Raw genomic sequence first — 18683 nt, 5'->3', positions numbered from 1 at the left:
CATGTACAGTTAAAAGTGACTATGGTTTGTTAATTGTGACTTTGTTTTACTCCGGTTTTACACTGTTTAGGGTGATTCATTTTGGTGTTATACTGAACTATATCAAAAAAATGTGTAGTTGGCGAATTCCATAGTCTAGGGAAGACTAATTAACGTGAGTTCCATGTTGTGCACTCATCCTGTTTATAAAGTATCGTGTATTTTCAGTGGCATAACTGGGTATTTTTAGTCACAGTAAATTTGACAAAATGATCACACCCACAGTTTATACAACCACAAAGCAAAAATAATTTTAATTGTATTTGTTGAAAATATTGTGACGTATGTAAATAATAATAAAAGTATATGGGAAAAAAATGATGACAAATAAAGAACTCAAGAATTATAGTTCTAATTCAAGTGAGTTCTTTTGTAATCAATGTTGCCCATACGCTGATTTTTGTGTTCTCAGAACTGACTAAAATTCGAGGATTAGGAAACATGTCTAACCGCTTTAGGTAAATATGGTTTTTACCATTTTTTTCTCACCCACCAACATTTCTACTTGTTGCATTACTTTAAAAGTTGTGAAATAAAACACGTACATAAGATACTTATAGTTATCTGTGCTTACGTAATACGTAATTCCAAGAAAAATTGTGTAATTACACTAAACATTTTGTGCTTATAAGGCCTTCAAAATTTTTATTAAATTAATACAGGTTTTGCTGTCGTTGCGCAGTCACATTTTTCTTTTACAATGAAAATCCAGTGAATAATATTTTTTAAACAATGCCGTTGAAATTGATCAGATAGCTATAATTTAAATTTGATGTTTCTTAAGTATGCCTACCAAAGACAAAGAATGCAAATATACACAACAGAAGTTTAATAATTTCGTAAATTTCATTAATTAATGTATGCGGTCCATTAATTTCTTACCGAAAGAGCTAATTTGGTCATATGATCAAGGTAGCCAATCGATTGAATACACGATGACTATTCACCTGTAGACGCATGCGTTGGATATGGCGGAGCTTGTACCGCCAAGGTTTAAGAGAGTATATAAACTGACAGCACTGGGTCATTAAGGTTATGAGATTAATTAACGTATATTTTGGAAATGAAGTTACGAAAGATGAATAAGACTAGAATATTAATATTATTTATGGTTATTATCTATCCTACTATTGCGCACAAAACAGAAAAGGAAGAAAATGTTTTAGTTCTGGGTACAGCAGACTTTGATGAAGTTATCAAACAAAACGAGTTTATCTTGGTTGAATTTTGTAAGTAATCTATTTGTTATTGTTAGTTGTCATGCGGCTAGTACACTTCGTCTAGATTGGTAGATAGTTATAAGAAATGATGTATGATTTCTTTATAAGTATGTGTTTTGTTCTCACATTGTTATTTGTATCCTCTTATTTGTATCGTACCCAACGGTATTGCCAGGGTTTTCAGATAGGTGGATCAGAAAAGTTTAAAGGGGGTAATAAAATAAAGATCTGAATTTGATCTACATTTTTAATGAAACTGCTATTAAAACAAATTTTGCAGTTTTTATAGAACTTTTTTTTTATTATTATTATTATTAAATGATACAAAACGAGTTTATTATATATAAAATTTCAAAATAAAGATGTAAACAGTATGCTTAGATTTGTCAGGGGGCCTACTTCTCCTTTACCATGCCTGTTCTCATGCTTTTAATTTTAAGTTTAAAGTAAATAAGCCATCAGTTTCACAGCATCAAATAGTAAAATGGAAAGGATTGTTGATTAAAAAATCCATAAGCTCTACACTAGGATGAACAGAGCAGTTAGAAATTTGAGTTATTAACATAGATTTTATTAAATGTAAGGGTGAGATGATGTATTGAATTTGGTAAATCAGATAAATAAAATTGCATGGTGTCTTTTTTTTTTTGTAGTACAGAAACGAAGGAGTGAAGAGGTGCCACAAGATTAATGATTGGCTTAAGAAACTTGATTTGCATAGACAGTCTTAAAGATCTTTTTATATATATGAGTATGCAAGATCTGAAAGTGATACAATTTGTGTATTTGAAAAATGCTATAACTAAAGTTGTCTGCCTATAATAATAATAATAATAACCTGTTGGAAAGGTGAAATATTACAAAACTTCAAAATTTTGTGAATGTTTGTTTGTTTAAAAGAAAGTTCATTCAAGTTCTCATTGGGGTATATCATCCTGTAAGGTTTAAAAAAAAAAAAAACTAGTAAAGAAGTTATTTTTCCAAGAACAAAGTCTTCATCTGAATTTCCAAAGATTATATTTACTACCACACAAATCCAAATATTCTCCAAGTTTTGTAATTGTTTTTCTATGGTTAGCTTATTTAGTACAGTTGAATTAGGTAGCCACTAAAAGAATAGAAGCTTTAACAATTAATTGCAAAGTTTTTAATCTTTTATATACCTGGTATATTGTTGTAATAGCTAATTTCTGTTCTTTCCAGTATAGTGTTTTTTTTTTTTTCTGTAATAGGTCCTAACAAAATGTTGAAAAGAGATCTTGTCAGGATATTATAAAAGAAAAATAGCTTTATTGGTTGAAGAAAAATTCTTTCTCTCCAAGAAGAGTAAGGATACATGCTCCGAAATTATTAAAGCAGCTTACCGTTGTGTATGCATTTTTGTCTTGAAAAGCTTTCTTTGAAGAAGTCTAACAAAATGTATTAGTGTTACAGAAGATTATTTAACCTGTTATTGCCATTCCTAAACCAACTAAAGAATCCATAACAAAATAAGTTTTTTCTTAACATAAATTTACATAAAAAAAAACAAACTTTGAATTAATTCTCAAAAATGTGTACATTGTATCAGTACACATCATTAGACAAATGACATAAGAATAACATCTTTACTAAAGAAACTAACTTGAGGCTGGACTTTGTATTCATAATATTGAAATGTAAGTTTCCAAACTCTTAATTTCACCACTCCTACATATAATTATTATGCAATTTAATCATGCTTCATATGCTTTTAATATGTCCTACATTAACATACGAGAGAGAGAGAGAGAGTGTGTCAATTTAATATCTAAACCTCTATTTCAAACTTAAATTGCTTAAGCCAGCAGTCATTGTAATAACATGTCTGCACCATTTCTTAGATAATGGTATTTCTGTTGGTAAGGAGACCAAAACCACATGGTTTCCAAATTAGTTCTGCCAGGGCCTTGTAAGTTCTATTTTCTTTCCACATAATTATTCTTTTCTAAATTACAGTATCTGTTTTCTTAGTTCCACCTTTCTCGTTATTGATGCCATTTCTCGTATTTTGTTTCTCAAGGATCTTGTAAAAAAACAAAAAACTTAATTTTGTTAATCTCTTCCATTATTTGGTATTAACTATTTTGCAAATACTGTTATCAAAGAGGCCATCAAAATTGTTTATGTAATTAAACTTCAAGATTTTGTGAGGAGGACAGGAATTTATTGTCTGCATTATATCTACTATATCCAGTGCCAGTGAGGTCTTTTGTATAATATTGGGAGTGGTCATCAGGCTGGAAGGATAAAAAGTAGTGATTTGAGATGCTATTTGTATTTATGAATTGCTTAAACACTAACTATCTTAGTGTTGTAAACTGTAATTTTTTTTATCAACTTTTAATATTTGAATTGTTTTCATTTTATATTTATTAATATCAAATTATATGAACATCATATTTTATTTTATTACAATTTTATATATATATATTTTTTTTTTTTTGAATAACTTTTAGTTCATGAAAGAACAGGCAATTCAGAGTAGTTTTTTGATCTTTTATGTTAAGTGACCATAGCATTATAGTTCTACTTGTTAGTACTGTAGACCATATTTTTCTATTTAAAGACACTGTAGCAATGTTTCTGTAGTACTTGGATTATAATTAAACATCACAGAAAAGATTGATACAGCATTTGAGATTTCCAACAAGTACAGAAATACTATAATTGACAATTCTGAAAATAGCTTGTGTATGAGCATGAACTGAAACTCTTGCACCATAATATTTTCTTTTTTGTACTAAGACAATTTGTGTAAATTCTTCAATATAATTTTACAATGCTTTGAAGATGAACCTGTTGCACAGTCTCTGTACGATGTAGAATTATGTAAAGTCATGGGAAACTCGGTTTCAGCTATCTGTGCAGTGTGTGTGTGTGTGTGTGCAAGTTGTACAATTCATAATCATCATCAGTGATGATGAGAAAACTCGCTTGTAGAAAAAAAACAAAATATGTAAAAACAGCTGGCTTGGGTTGAGAATTTCTTGTGTAGAGGAGTGAACAACATTTTTGAAACATTCGAAATGTGACTTTTCTTTTGAGCATTGTTTCGTAACTACACTTATTATACATTTTTTTTTTTTTTTTATTTCTTTTTATCTACCCCAAGTGTTAAAATAGGCTTCTTGTGTTTAAATTGTAAATCTTATAATTGTCTAAGAAAGTACATGTTATGTTGAATGTACTAGTGAAATGGAGTTTCTTTGTGTAATATATTGCCTAGCATTTAGTTCTCTTGAATTATTTTAAGTCAATTTGAATTTACTTGACAATATTACAATAAGTATTATCTTGTTATTAAACATTCTCTAGGAAATTTAAGTTTTGTTTTTAAAATGATTGTACAAAGTTACTCTTAAATACAGATGTTAATATTGCTGTCTTATTTTAGATGCACCTTGGTGTGGACATTGTAAATCCCTTGCTCCAGAATATGCTAAAGCTGCAACTCTGTTGGCTGAAGAACAGTCTGAGATTATGCTTGCTAAAGTTGATGCTACAAAAGAATCTAAAGTGGCTAGAAAATATGATATCCAAGGTTATCCAACACTAAAACTTTTTAAGGGATCAAAAATTATTGATTATACAGGTAAAAAATTAATATCAACAAACACTACATAACATAAAGCCAAACCCACCAGTGAGGTTTATGTAACTTAAGAGGACAAGTGAAAATTAAAATGTTCAATATTCATATAAAGCATATTGTAGATTTAAAGTTACTATTGCTTTTTTAACATTCAGTTAGTCTATATAACAATATTTTGAAGGACAAGATGCTCTTTTTGTCCATCTGTGCTGTCTTATTCCCTGGGTCTTGATGTTTCCATTGTTTATCTGCAAAAACTCATTCTTACCCTTATCTTCCATTTGTCCATCATGGGAGTTGTGTATCAATTTCATGCCCTACCCTTTGGACTAGCTTTGGTGTTGCATGTTTTGATGTGTGTGTGTGTGTGTGTGTGTGTGTGTGTACATACTAATTTTCGAAGAGTAAAAGTTCTTTCAGCACTTGCTTACTAATTTTATATTTTACAAACCAGGTAGTTTTATTCAGGAACACTTGAATTTTCTTGAAGTTAACTTATTGTTAATAAGTTATTTTTATTCAAAATTGTTACTCTTCTCTCTATGAATAAATTTTGAATTTATAGATGATATTTCAGGTATTTTATTCTCCTCTGCACATTGAAAATCTTAACTGTTGTGAAGATTTTTAACATATTACAATCCCTGAATGAAGTTCTCTCTACAACACCTCTACAACATGTATTGCACCAGTTTATGCCATCCACTAATAGGATTGTGCTTATGTCCTCCATGCATGGTAATTCACCATGAATACTAGTTTTAAACAGGTTCATTCTTTTCTTGGCATTGCTTCTCAACGTATCTGCTTACTTAATATTCTTTTATTTTGTTGTTTGCAGGCTTTTTGTGTGGCATGGTTTATACACTTTGAATGCTACTTTTAATGTCTTGCTTATCTTGTCTAATAGCCTATAGTTATTTTATTGTTAACTCAGTTTATTGGTATTCATATTTTTTTTTTATTTATTTATTTTTTTTTTTTTTGCAGTTTCAGGGGTACTCTGTTAAGAGATGTTTCTGCAAATATTCATTGTTCTATTTGTTACCTTTTTTCAACAAATTTAATTGGTTATTTCCGTTGCTTATGTTTGCTGCTGGTTCTTCTATCTCTTATCCTTTTTCTGGTTACATTTTCTTTCCATTTGACATTTTTTTGTTTATGCTGATACTACTTGACTTTGCACTGAAACATGACACTCATTCTCCTTAGCTATAGAAGTGTCAAAAAGGTTCATAGCTGTTGCTCAGCTCATTTAATATTTGTCTACACTTCAAATTATCTGAGGCTCATCATTGCAACACTTCCTTTCTTAGGGACACTTTATATTTACCTACTTGCCATTTTGTCTTGCACCTTTTTCATTGCCTTGTCTCGGTTGGCTTGGTTATTTTTATTGAATTTGTTGGTCATTATACCTTAACCTTGGGTGTTTGCCTTCCTTGGTCTTATCTGTAGTGATTTTACTGTTTCTTTTCTTCATGACAAACTCTTTGGAGATATTCCTCCTACTATGACAGCTTGACTGAAGCTGGTTTCTTTTGTTTCCTGACTTTTCTGGATGACCCAACAAGTTTCCTATCCTGAGGAGATTTATGGGGCTGTCCCATCTTCTCTTTCTCATTCTTTTGCTCCTTCTCAGTATACCCCTTGTTATAGGAGTGGGAACTTCATTCTTCATTTATACCATGGGCAAAAACCTTTGCTTCAGGTCATGAGTTAATAGGTTGTCAATTGTGCAGAGTGGTGAACATGTGTGATATAAATGTTCAGATAAGGAAAATGTTAAATATTCAACACTCTGAGAATTTCTCAATTAAAAGGTGGTCGTAAAGCTGAGGAAATCATTCAGTGGCTGAAGAAGAAAACTGGTCCTCCAGCCAAGGAACTCTCCACTGCAGAAGATGCTACACTGTTTAAAGAAAGTGCCCATGTTGTAGTAGTTGGTTTCTTCCAAGATCAAGAAGCAGATGATGCTAAGGTTTTCTTGGAAGTTGCAGATGAAATTGATGACTACCCTTTTGCCATCACATCCAGTAAAAAAGTGTATAAACAGCTGGATGTAGAATCTGATGGGGTTGTACTCTTTAAAAAGGTGAAACAAGTGTTTGACTATTTAAGAACAACACTGCAATTCAGCCAGTCTAAACACATGTAAACTATCTAATTTATTGTATTAAATTGATTTAGTTAATACTGAATTGAGTATTCGTGTGTGTGTGTGTGTGTGTGTGTGATTTAGTTGAGTATGTTATAAGTACCATATTTGCCTAAATTTAATGCACACTTTTCCTCCAAATACTTTCTGAAAAATTGAATGTGCATTATATTTGCATATGTTTCAATTCTGTTAGGTGTTACACTAAAGCTAAAACTCAATCATTTAAAACATTGTTATTAAAGGTTTCAAAAAGTGTTGCATATTCAGTGTATGAAGACATGTAAATATTTAAGTTGTGTGACAATTACTGCATATTTATTTCCTAGTGAAATGGGAAGTATGAAAGTTCCATTATGTTTTGTAGATAGTGTATGATGCCACCTAAAATTACTTACTTTGGGTAAAATATTTGCATGTTTGGATAAAAATTTCAAAAGTAGTTAATTTCCTTGTACATAATGGCATTGAAAAACAAAGTATCTATTTTTGGTATGTAATGTCTTGTTATAGGTGAGAATTCACAAATGCAAGGGGGGTGATGATTATAAGCTATCCATATGCTTTAAGTGATTATTATACAATATTAATAAAGGACTTTCATCTCTAAAGTCGAAGCAAGTTGGATGTACACAGGTTACTTCCATAACTCATTCCTAAACTAAAGCATACTGTGATCAGCTAATGAATGAAGAATTACTTCTGCAACTCCTTACAAAGAAATACTGGTCACATTACAAATTCCCTGTGGTTCTCTTTCTGACCAAATTGTGAAAATGTGCACTTGGGAACCATTTTCCTCACATCCAACCTGCTTGACATCCATGAGTTATCAAACATGTACTTGATAGCTCGTGGATGTCAAGCAGGTTGGAGGGGTATTCTTTAAACATGACTATGTAAGGAAGGAGCCTTTTCTGTTGGAAACTGTTGCAGAGCTATTGTCAGGATGGAGGGTTATGAAATAGGACATTAACATGGAAATCAATGTACTCAACCTCTGTGTAATATACTTATTTGACTCTTGGTTTCAGATATTTGGGGGTATGCTTCCATTACTACTTTGTACTATATTATTTAATAGCATTAGGTTTTTATTATGGTGCACTTCAGTTTACTGAAGAAAGGGCTTCCAACAATTTCTTGTCTCTGTAGATTTCTTATATACTGTACATTACTTTATCATATTACACAACTTTTTTACAGCTGTAATATATATTTGTAGATGGGTGTCTTCCTACTGTTCTGTTATTAGGATCTGATTTTTCTCTGGGATTTGACAGTGGGGTAATTTTAAAGATTTTTATTGTATTTTAATTTGTTCCTTAAGTGCAACTTCTTTTGATCAGATTTTACTAATGGAACCTTAGTTTTGCACTCTTTAGGCAATTATTTTAGCAATATAATGTAACTTTATAGCCAAATTAGGTTAGTATGTTGCTCACCTAATTGAGATTATGTACCCAACATGGTCAAAAGTATGTGGACACCCCTTCTAATTTGTGGGTTTGGCTATTTCAGCCACACCCATTGCTGTGGTTGTATTAAGTAGTGGTTAAATTCTATTTGTTCACACAATAAGCCTAAGAACTGGTGGTGGATGCTTCTCACTATCTGCCTGTCCTTTTAGTATGTGAATTCAAAATGGAGGAGAGTTATGTGCATATAGCTTTTGTTTACTTTTCCATGAGATTATGAAATGAATAAATGTATAATTTTTATAACTTCTTAAACAGTTATTTTTATTAATATTATGTGAGGTATTGTTTTCTTTTTTCAAGATGTCTGCAATTGGTTCTATGTTCACTTTGTCTTGTAGAGTAAATTGGGGTTCTTATTGTAAATCTAATTCAAGTTTATTTTAGGGGTTTCTTTTGGTCCAAAACCTTTTTAAAAGACACTTATGTCTGGCGATCTATTGTATAAAATTGACTTGCTTATTTGAGATAACATTTTAAGTTGCACTTTTAAAGTATCAACATTCTTACACTTATTACTAGTGATGCATTAAACGTTCATATAATTAACAACAATGAAAGAATTCCCTAAAACTGTTAAAACAGTATAGATAATATTAGTGGAGCCACTTTGCTTGTAATGTGTGCAGAGACCACTACAATTTGTAATAATTAATATAATATAACCCATTATATAACTTACAATTGAAATTTTTTCAGTTTGATGAAGGCAGGAATGCATTTGAGGATGAAATTACTATTAAGTCTTTGAAGAAGTTTGTAAAAGCAAACAGCTTGCCTCTAGTTATAGAATTTGATTCTGAGGTAGGTAACTTCTGTTTTGGATTAAATAAATTTAGTCACTTTTTGCCAGTGTTTTGAACTGGAATACCTATATCTATTTGCCACTCAAAGTATGTTTTAGTGACTGAAGTTATTTTCTGATGTTTCATCTTGTTTGTCTAGTTTTACATTTTTATAAAGTTTTTTATTAACTTATTCTGTAACATGTGTTTAATGATCTTTTTCTTAGTATTGTTTGGGAAATATGAGTTGCTCTTATTTATTTATGCAAATATTCTGTCCAATAATGTGATTTAAAATGAATTAGTTTTAAGATTTAAACCATAATATTTGTATATGGCTGTTTTTAATTTTTGTTTATGGATGGAAGGAAATGTTAACATCACATAAATAAGTGGCCTAGTAACTAGGAATTATTGAATGTTTAGGAAGTGATTTTTAAACAGTATGAAACCATCTACTGGGAGAGGCTAGACTGAACTGCTGATTTGATCATTAAGTGACCCTGTTAATTAGTTCAATGCTCTCACTTTCAAGCTTGTATTTTGTGGTGAAGTAATACAGATAAGAGATGTTGCACATACCATAAAATGAATAAGTGAAACTTCTGTTATCTGTGAAACCTAAGCCTATTTAATATATCTTAGTAAAGCTAATGTTAAGAACATCTAGGTTCAAGAAATATTGCTTATTATGTGGAATGAACTTTGATTTTGACCAAGTAATTCAAACTACTTCAAGATCAAGTTGCTGGAAATGGAAAAGTGGAGAGTAATAGAAGAAATTGGAAAAGAACTGCAAATCTAAGCTTATTGACAAATATATAATGATGCTGATATAAGGAGTATACAGGTGAACATCATCAATAAAGTGAAAATACCAATCAGTGATGTCGAGAAACCCACTTGTTGAGAAATTTATATGCAAAAACGGCTCATTTGGGTTGAGAAAATATATTTTGCATAGAAGAGCGAACAATGTTTCGACCTTCTTCACTCTTCTATGCAAAATATTTTCTCAACCCAAACGAGCCGTTTTTGCATGTAAATGAAAATACCAATGTTTTATCACAGGTTTAATGCAAGTTGAGCTGGCATAGTGAGGATCAAAACAAAACTCTGTATTAGCCTAATAAGTTTAATCTTTATCTTTAACTATGCCATGTAGAAAAGGAACTCATCAGGTCTACACCTGTCACTTTTGTGCCTTTTTATAACCATAAACAAAACCTTTGATTACTCTAGCCACCCCTCTTACATTAATGTGGAATTTAATAGGCCAATTTAGCATCCCCAGAATAAAAAAAAAAACTGATAAAAAAAGGTGCTGTGGGAGACATGTCAGGCAGTTTCAAATAGTTTTCAAGATGCATAAATGGAGTTGTTAACCAACAGTTATTCATCCTCTTGCACACCTGAAAGGACCAGCTTTAACATTTTACAGTTTTTATTGGAAGGTAGTTACTAATAAATAGTATTAGTGGTCTCCTTATTAAAGAAACTGAGTGTTATAAGCAGAAGCAAGTTTCCAAAGGAAACTTTAGGACCAGAGTAAGGGAATAGAATAAGACATTGGTCAAATTTCTGGAAGATATGGAAAGTTTTTGCTCTGTCTAATGCAGACTACCCATATATTATATCAGCAGTGTTATCATGAGTATCACATGACAAAATAGATGATTACCTATGTTATTAAGGCAAATAATCTTGCAGAGAGGGAAGGGAATATTTTATAATTTTTGAAAAAGGATACTAACATCTGTCACTACAGCCCAGAGTAATGTTTATTACTACTTCTATAGCCAACTTCTATACTGCATTGACATGTCTGAATTTCCAGTTGAAGGTCAGACAGATAACAGGAGGTGACTTTGGAAGGTTCACCCGTACAATTTTAAGCTTGTGCAGTGCACTGAATAAATTATGAAATACTGATTCATTATCTTGATCTTGTATTATTGAAGGAAAGCACTAGATATTTTTTATTCTATTCTGTTACTCTAACTTTTTGAATGATGAACTGTTTTCTAAAAGAAAAGTAAGAGCATTAAACTAACTATTCATTGGATCATGAATGGTGCATAATGACCTTTTTGGCTGACTGTCTTAATATAGTACAAATACATGCTATGCAGTTGGATTTTTAATGCCTCCAAAAAATTGTTAAAGGAAAAATGCAACTGTATGGAAATTAAGGCTATAATTTGTTTTTGAGTAGTTACTATGATCAGAAGCATTTTGTCATCTCCATATCCTACTGACAACCAGGCAATGGAGAGGTCAAGAATTTTCTTGTTAGATGTTAGAAACTGCAAGATTAATATAATTTTAATTGTACTTTGAAGGAAACATGGGCAATCTTAGCAGTATTTTTACAGCATCATTAGATATTGTGTTGGAGCACCTTTAGAGAATTGATGTAATTTATTCTCTACCCTAGGACAACATTGAGAGTGAATAAATATCAATGACCAGAGTTATATACTCCACCCCCTTCAGAAAGCAAAAACTCTAAGGAAGCTTATCAGTAAACTTAAAATTATTTCAAATCAGGGATTGAACTTTTTGAACTAGCATTGTTTACAGAAAAATCAAATCCTTGGAACCAAAAGGACCAAATGACAGTTCATCAGTCTACTGAGGGAATGGTGGGGATAAAAGTTGTACACTTTTAAATTACTTGACTATTGATCTTCTGTTACTTGTGAATTATTATACTTAAAATTAATGGCCAGTTACCATCTGCACATTTTTGGAAAAGCTAAAATTTCTGCCATTCAACATAATCTTGCACAGCATATTCAGCGAGGTTAAAGAAAATCATTGCTATATGACATCTTTTGAAAGTACTTAAATGGTATGGTTAAACAGTCAGTCTCTTCTTGAGGTACAATCTCCAGAACTATGTAGATGTTCAGATGGGTTCTAGGTTGTAATCAAATAAATCAATATTGTTTTTAGAATACATAAGGGCAGGTAGTGTGACCTAAAGGCTGCTCATTGGGATAGTCCTGGTAAGTACACCAGCATGAGAATGGATAGTTGATTAGCTAAAGAGAACACTTTACCAGCATAAACCTTTTTGAAGATCCCAAAATTCCTGTTGATTTCTGTTTCATAAACAAGACAGTCTTTTAAAGATTAAGAGCTCATCCTATTTTTCTATCGCAAGCCACAAAAGTTCAAAAGCACTTAACTGGATAGTATAAGTAAAAAAGTGTTGATTAAGATTGTGGTTGCACGTTGTTGCGTATTTAATTAATGGCTTAATGTGGCCTATATTTATAACACTACAAAGTGTTGAGCTACTTTCTTTATTATGGAAGTTTTTAAATTTCAAGCTATTGTTATTGCTAGCAGAAATGCCAACCTACATTTTGTCTCAAAAAATTTCTGGGAGGTACGGTGCAAAAATATTTATTTTGCTTATAGAAAATTAAAAATGTAATTGAACCCTCATGTACAGTCCTAGTAAAAGTTGTTTGTTTTGATATTACTCTCATTTAAACTTGCATTCTGTATAAAGTAAAAGTTGTTGCACATACCTGTTTATTTTTTGTAAGTTCTTCATGGATTTCCATTTCTGATACTATTCAGTAGGTGGTGCCATGTCATATTTATTTTAGTCGTGTACAGATAGAGGTGTGTTTTTGTATTTTTAAATTAATGTTTTTGGGTTAAAACTTGTGTTTTGAGTTATTCACTAGAATAAACTGTTCATTTTATTTATTGCAAATTGTACATACAGTAGTTTATTGCTAATGTAATTTTGTTTAAACTTGCATGGTAGTACAAAATCCTTTCTTTTTTCTGGATAAATATACAAAGTTCTCAAAGTACTTTTATAATGACTGAAATCTGTTGTATACATTTAATGATGCCAAAACCTAATTTTAAATTTTTTGTTTATTTTCTGATTTTTTTAGAATGCCCAGAAAATATTTGATGGAGATATAAAAACTCATATTTTCCTCTTTATAAGTAAATCATCACCAGAATATACTAAACTTGTAGAAGATTATAATAGTGCAGCAGGAGTGTATAAAAAGAAGGTAATGTATAAACTTGGATTTTAAGTAATTTACAATGTAAATTGCATCTTAGTTTGAAAGAAATTTTATGAAGAACTTTTTTACAGAAAGTGGAATTGAATAAGCTTAATTACAATGTAAGTACTTCAGTAAGGAACTTGTATTTACCCAAAATAATGTTAATATCTAGTAGGATTTGTATCTTAACTTCTGTGTTTGGTGCTTATCCAAAAATGTCTGTGTAATAGTTTTTTTTTTTTTTCACAGGTTAAATTTGTTGTTGTTGATACTGAGAAAGAAGACCATGAAAGAATTGTAGAGTTCTTTGGACTGAAGAAAGAAGACATGCCTGCTGTACAGATAATACAGTTAAAGGATGATGTGAAAAAATTTAAGCCTGAAACCAAAGAGATCTCTTTGAAAACTATCCATAGTTTTCTTGAAGGTGTATTTGATGGAAGATTAAAGGAAAGTTTTTGTTTTTTCTGTTAAGAAGAAACTTTTAAACAATCCCATTATCCTGGTTATTCTTAATATTTGCTGTTGATAAACAATCTTTCTATTAACGGATATAAGGAGGTATTAACATGTAATATTTTCAGGTGGTATAATATTACTTAATTTTTAAACTGAACAGTGTTGGGTAAAGAATATTTGTATATAGAATGCATGTGTTGTATTGCAGCATAACAGACTAATAATTTGCATTTGTATAGATTTCTAGGACCAGTTGTTTTGCAACATAAGAAATTTTTGTTGAAGTACAGTTTTGTTTGAAACATTGAGTTTTAATCTTTTAAACTATGGTCTTAATTGAAAACTTTCTTTATACCTATTAAAAATGCTTGTTAGAAATGGTTTTAAACCATTTATATAAATTCTTCTAACTGGAACCATGTACTAAGATAGTAAAGAATGTTGGAGTTTAAATTCAGACTTTGTAATTATGTTAAGAACAAAACAATCACTTATTTATATTTTGATAATTTAATCTGTGCAGGTAGCTAGAATAATAAAATTTAGTATCATGTGGCAATTAAATATTCATCATTTTGGGCACATTTTGTTTCTCTAAAGTTTTCCATAAAAAATGGTACAAATCTTTTCTAAAGAACCACTTTCATTCTAAATGCTCAGTTACTTTATAATGATGAAATGTACTAGATATGTTGTTACTTTACATTTCAGAAACTAAATTATTTTATACTGCTTTGTATACATATAAACTTTGTATAATGCTGATTTATATTGAAAGCAGTTGCATCAGATATCCACTGGTAAACAAGTATTTGAAACTTTATTTACAAAAATTGCTAAGTATAATTTGTAATCTTTTGGTACAGGAACATTTGCTGTCTGAAGATGTACCTGAAGACTGGGACAAACATCCAGTAAAAGTTCTAGTCAGCAAAAATTTTGAATCTGTAGCTTTTGATAAGTCTAAGGATGTGTTAGTAGAATTTTGTAAGTTGGATTTTTACTTCATAAAAATAAAGTTTAGATAATCATGGTGTATAGCATAACTGCTTATACTAATATATTATTGAAAAGTGTTTATTATGGCTGCATATTTTTGTTTCAAGGGAATGCTACTTTTGTGCCATTGCAAGATAATATTTGAAACTACTGTGTATGTTTAGGAAAACATTTTATTTGTTTATTAAAGTACATCCACTTGAAATAGTAACAAAATCTGGAATTGTGTATGAACAGTACTGTAGGTTTAGCCTGACCACCTGTCATAATTTCTTATGATGCTAGTTTGAAGTAGATTCAGAATATATATATATATATATATAATGGGTAGTGCTTTCAGTGACTTGTGTGTGTATTATTTTTTAATGTGAGTTAAAAAAACAAACAAAACAATGTATTGACAGACAAAACCAAAACATTTTTTCTTGATTTAAATTTGATTATTTCAACAGTTGCACCTTGGTGTGGACACTGTCAGCATCTTGCTCCCATCTATGGAGAGCTTGGAGAGAAATACAAGGAAAATGATGCAATTGTGATAGCTAAGATGGACTCTACACGTAATGAACTAGAACATACAAAAATTAGCAGTTTTCCCACAATTAAGTTATATAAAAAAGGGACCAATGAGGTATAAAGACCTTTTGTTTCTGTTACAGATGTTAGTAATAGTGATGTTTTACTTAGTTTTCAGTTTTTTATACAAATTTTTAATGCAGTTTGCATTGATAGATTAAATTGGAGTTATTGGTACTAATCTTCATGTTTAAAAATCAACTTATATTTGCAGAATGTCTACATAATTAATAAATATTTCTATTTAATACTATAAATTAGTATAACTTGCACAGGCAATTCAGAGTATGACACCTGCTTAGGACTTGTGCTAGTTTATATGTACATTTTAATGTTTTTATCTTGAATGTTCAATTGCATCTTATATTAACTAATCACAGAACCTTAAATCTTAACTTTTAAGAAAGTAGTAAACTCTTTTACTCTGAACAAAATTTATTCAGTGCATAAATAACTGGAATATTTTATACAAAATTTGCAATAAGCATGTATTTTTCTACTTTTTCAAGCATAGACTCAAAATACTGTTTCCTTAATGTTCATTATACTGAAGTGCTAAAGAATGAAATTCTTTTGTGAATTGTAAATAAAGCAAGAAAAATATTTTAAGGTATTTATAATATTAAACTTTAATTTTGATATCAAAATGTTAAATTAGTTAAATGAAATTCTGTAGATGTTTTTTTTTTTTTTAATAACCTACATGATGCAAATACAATGCATGTGAACATTTGTTTTTTAGGCAATAGAGTATAATGGTGAATTGACATTAGATGGTATAACTAAGTTCTTGGAAACAAATGGAGAATATGGTAAAGATGCTCCTAATAAGGTAAGGGAAGTTTGTAAAAGGAATATACTTATGTACTTATTAATAAGCTAGTAGATTTTTGCATCTGAATTTCTTAAACTTAGTTGTAAGATTGTCTTATCTATCTTAACCCTAAGTTTTGACACAATTCATTTTAAATGCTAGTACATTTATTAATATCATTTGAAAGTGTTGTGTGTGTGTGTGTGTGTGTGTGTGTCACTAATTTTGAAAGGAAGAACTTCCTAATGAAATTTGTCTATTTGTAGACTTATTGTTATTATAAGAACTTGCATGAAAGTAGAGAAGTGGAGTTTGATATTATTACAACCTTCTGTTCCAGTGCATATTAGAGCTTTTACCAATACCAGAATTTATCAGACTGGCTAGAATAACAGTAATTATCACAAGAACGTTTTTGATATTACTTAGATTTTGTTGAATTATATTGAGCCATTTGCATTTTCTTTTTTTAATTTAATTGAAGTCTATTTGCATTTCAGATAGTTACTTAAATTTCACAGTATTGCATATTTATTTTGTATTGTAATTCACTTAACCTGATTTATTTTGGCCGGTTTACTTTTATTTTCTACATACTTTTTTTTATTGCTTCAGTCCTGCTTTATTCTTTTCCAGATTAAATTTTTCATTCTTTTGTTTTTCAAAACATCTTTTAATTTGATTTTAATTACTCCTTTTCTTTTAATTTTAAAGAAAAGGAGTAATTAAAATCAAACTAAAATGTTTAATTTAAAATGTTTCTAACTTAAGTTTACTGCTTAAAAGTAATTGTTAATCTCATTCTTGTGATGGTCATTACCCATGTAGAACTAACCTCCTCCATGATGTTTTATCACATTTTTGCCTAGACAACTTTCAATTTAAAATATTTTATGATAAAACTACTGGTTGGGTATCTCAACTTAATGAATGGGCTATCTATATAATTCTTGATGGGTTAATTTATTGTGTTATGGATGTCAAAGTACAACTGGAAAAGTTCATTTTAAATTACTGCATGTATGATCTTAACCTTTATTTTTGACTTTTAACAGGTTCACTAAAACATGCTATACAAACTTTACATTCCATGGAATTTTTAGATGAATTAAATTGTATTATAAAATAGTGATGATAATGTACAACATACACTTAACTGCCCTTAATAATAGCAAAAACATATTCCAATAATGCAACTGCAATTTATTTATACAAAATAATTACAGAAAAAATTAACTTCCTATAACTTTCTGCAAACATAACAACAAATGTATGAATTACTTATACATGGCAATAGTTAGTTATTTTTTTTCACATTTTTAATTCTATGAAAAATGTTTCTGAATTTTTGGAAAAATCTAAATTTTTCTTTTTCATAAGGATAAGAAAGATGATGAGCCTGACTATGTGCAAGAAAAGGATGAACTCTGAAACTATTTCTATTTTTAATATTTCTAGCATCATTGTTCACTTTTTAACTTTGAAATATTTAATTTTATAGTATTTGTATTTTGAAAAACAAAAGGTTGTTTCATTTATACTTGGTATATACATGCAAAACTTTCTCAGTGTCAATAAACTGAAGTTGTAGAATTTTTATATAATGCTATCATGTAATGATGCACAAATCTTGTAAAGAAGTAAATGATAATATATGAATATTACACTATTTATGCATTGTGTGGTGTGTTTAGAATATCTTAATTGTCTATTTCTCATGAAATGTGGGGTGTAAAGTGACTTTAAAAAATGAAATTTAACTGAACTTTTTCATATTTAAATATTTATAAAGGTTTAGAAAATGTTAACTACCTTTTTGTATATGAAAGAATAAACTTTTACATTGTTCTTCCTTTATCCTCTTTCTAAAAGGACTAGGTTTACTTTGAATTTATCATATTGTATACAATGTCATCTCCTATGGATGCTAACTTGCTACTGAATTGGAAATGTTGCCTGAATTCAGCATGGGATTGATCTTTTACAAGATGCCAAAAGAAAGTTTAATTCCATTGTGTCCCAAAAACCTGTTGGAATGAATCTAGTACATATAGTATTAAGTTTGGATAAGGTACCTTGGCAGAATTGAACATGATCTCTTACTGTCAAAAAACATTGTGCTTAGTTTTCAAAATTTTATGGGTTTCTCTAGACACTGTCTTCTAGAATGTTTGCTTGGGATTAGATCATCTTAGCTGATTCTTTTTGTTAAAGAGCTGCAAAGTTTGATTATAACTGCAAGTAGTATGGACGTAGGCTGTTTTTTCCCTATCTAAACAAAGTGTCATTAACTTTTAATTGATTTCTACTCCTACCACTATGGTATATTGTAAAGATTCTAAATTTGGACATCCTAATAATAGATAGAACTCTTCCTTTTTAAGGTTGTTTTACTTCAAATTTCATTTGAAAACTTGGGTATAATGTGAAAAGGCTTCCTTAGAACTGATTTATGCAGGAAACTGATTTGACTGATATGTATATATCAACATTTTT

At 30.0% G+C, this 18683-nt stretch overlaps 1 protein-coding gene across 3 annotated transcripts; it reads left to right on the top strand.

Annotated features, from left to right (window-relative positions):
- The first annotated feature begins 698 nt into the window (after positions 1-698).
- Positions 699-18044, top strand: LOC143235020 (protein disulfide-isomerase 2-like). Of its 3 annotated transcripts, XM_076472732.1 has the most exons (11): positions 729-1268; positions 1913-2010; positions 4675-4872; positions 6696-6967; positions 9208-9312; positions 13217-13342; positions 13589-13792; positions 14668-14785; positions 15250-15428; positions 16116-16205; positions 17568-18044. In XM_076472732.1, the coding sequence occupies exons 2-11, from the start codon at positions 1950-1952 to the stop codon at positions 17616-17618; spliced, it is 1404 nt and encodes a 467-aa protein (XP_076328847.1). In that variant the 5' UTR covers positions 729-1268; positions 1913-1949; the 3' UTR covers positions 17619-18044. The 3 variants fall into 3 exon arrangements, with proteins under 3 accessions (XP_076328846.1, XP_076328848.1, XP_076328847.1); XM_076472731.1 differs by lacking the exon at positions 1913-2010 and having other exon boundaries at positions 699-1268; XM_076472733.1 differs by lacking the exons at positions 1913-2010; positions 4675-4872 and having other exon boundaries at positions 725-1268.
- The last annotated feature ends 639 nt before the right edge of the window (positions 18045-18683 follow it).

The sequence above is a fragment of the Tachypleus tridentatus genome, chromosome 12 (genome assembly GCF_004210375.1).
Source record: "Tachypleus tridentatus isolate NWPU-2018 chromosome 12, ASM421037v1, whole genome shotgun sequence".
NCBI lineage: Eukaryota > Metazoa > Arthropoda > Merostomata > Xiphosura > Limulidae > Tachypleus > Tachypleus tridentatus.
The sequence above is the reverse complement of the archived record's forward strand: the minus strand, read 5'-3'. Positions and strand labels throughout refer to the sequence as shown.

Excerpts from the sequence above, each read along its gene's own strand:
- LOC143235020 (XM_076472731.1), top strand. The coding sequence starts at position 1,103 with ATGAAGTTACGAAAGATGAATAAGACTAGAATATTAATATTATTTATG. Across the intron at positions 1,269-4,674 it reads GTTTATCTTGGTTGAATTTT|ATGCACCTTGGTGTGGACAT; the intron begins GTAAGTAATCTA and ends GTCTTATTTTAG. Across the intron at positions 6,968-9,207 it reads GGGTTGTACTCTTTAAAAAG|TTTGATGAAGGCAGGAATGC; the intron begins GTGAAACAAGTG and ends AAATTTTTTCAG.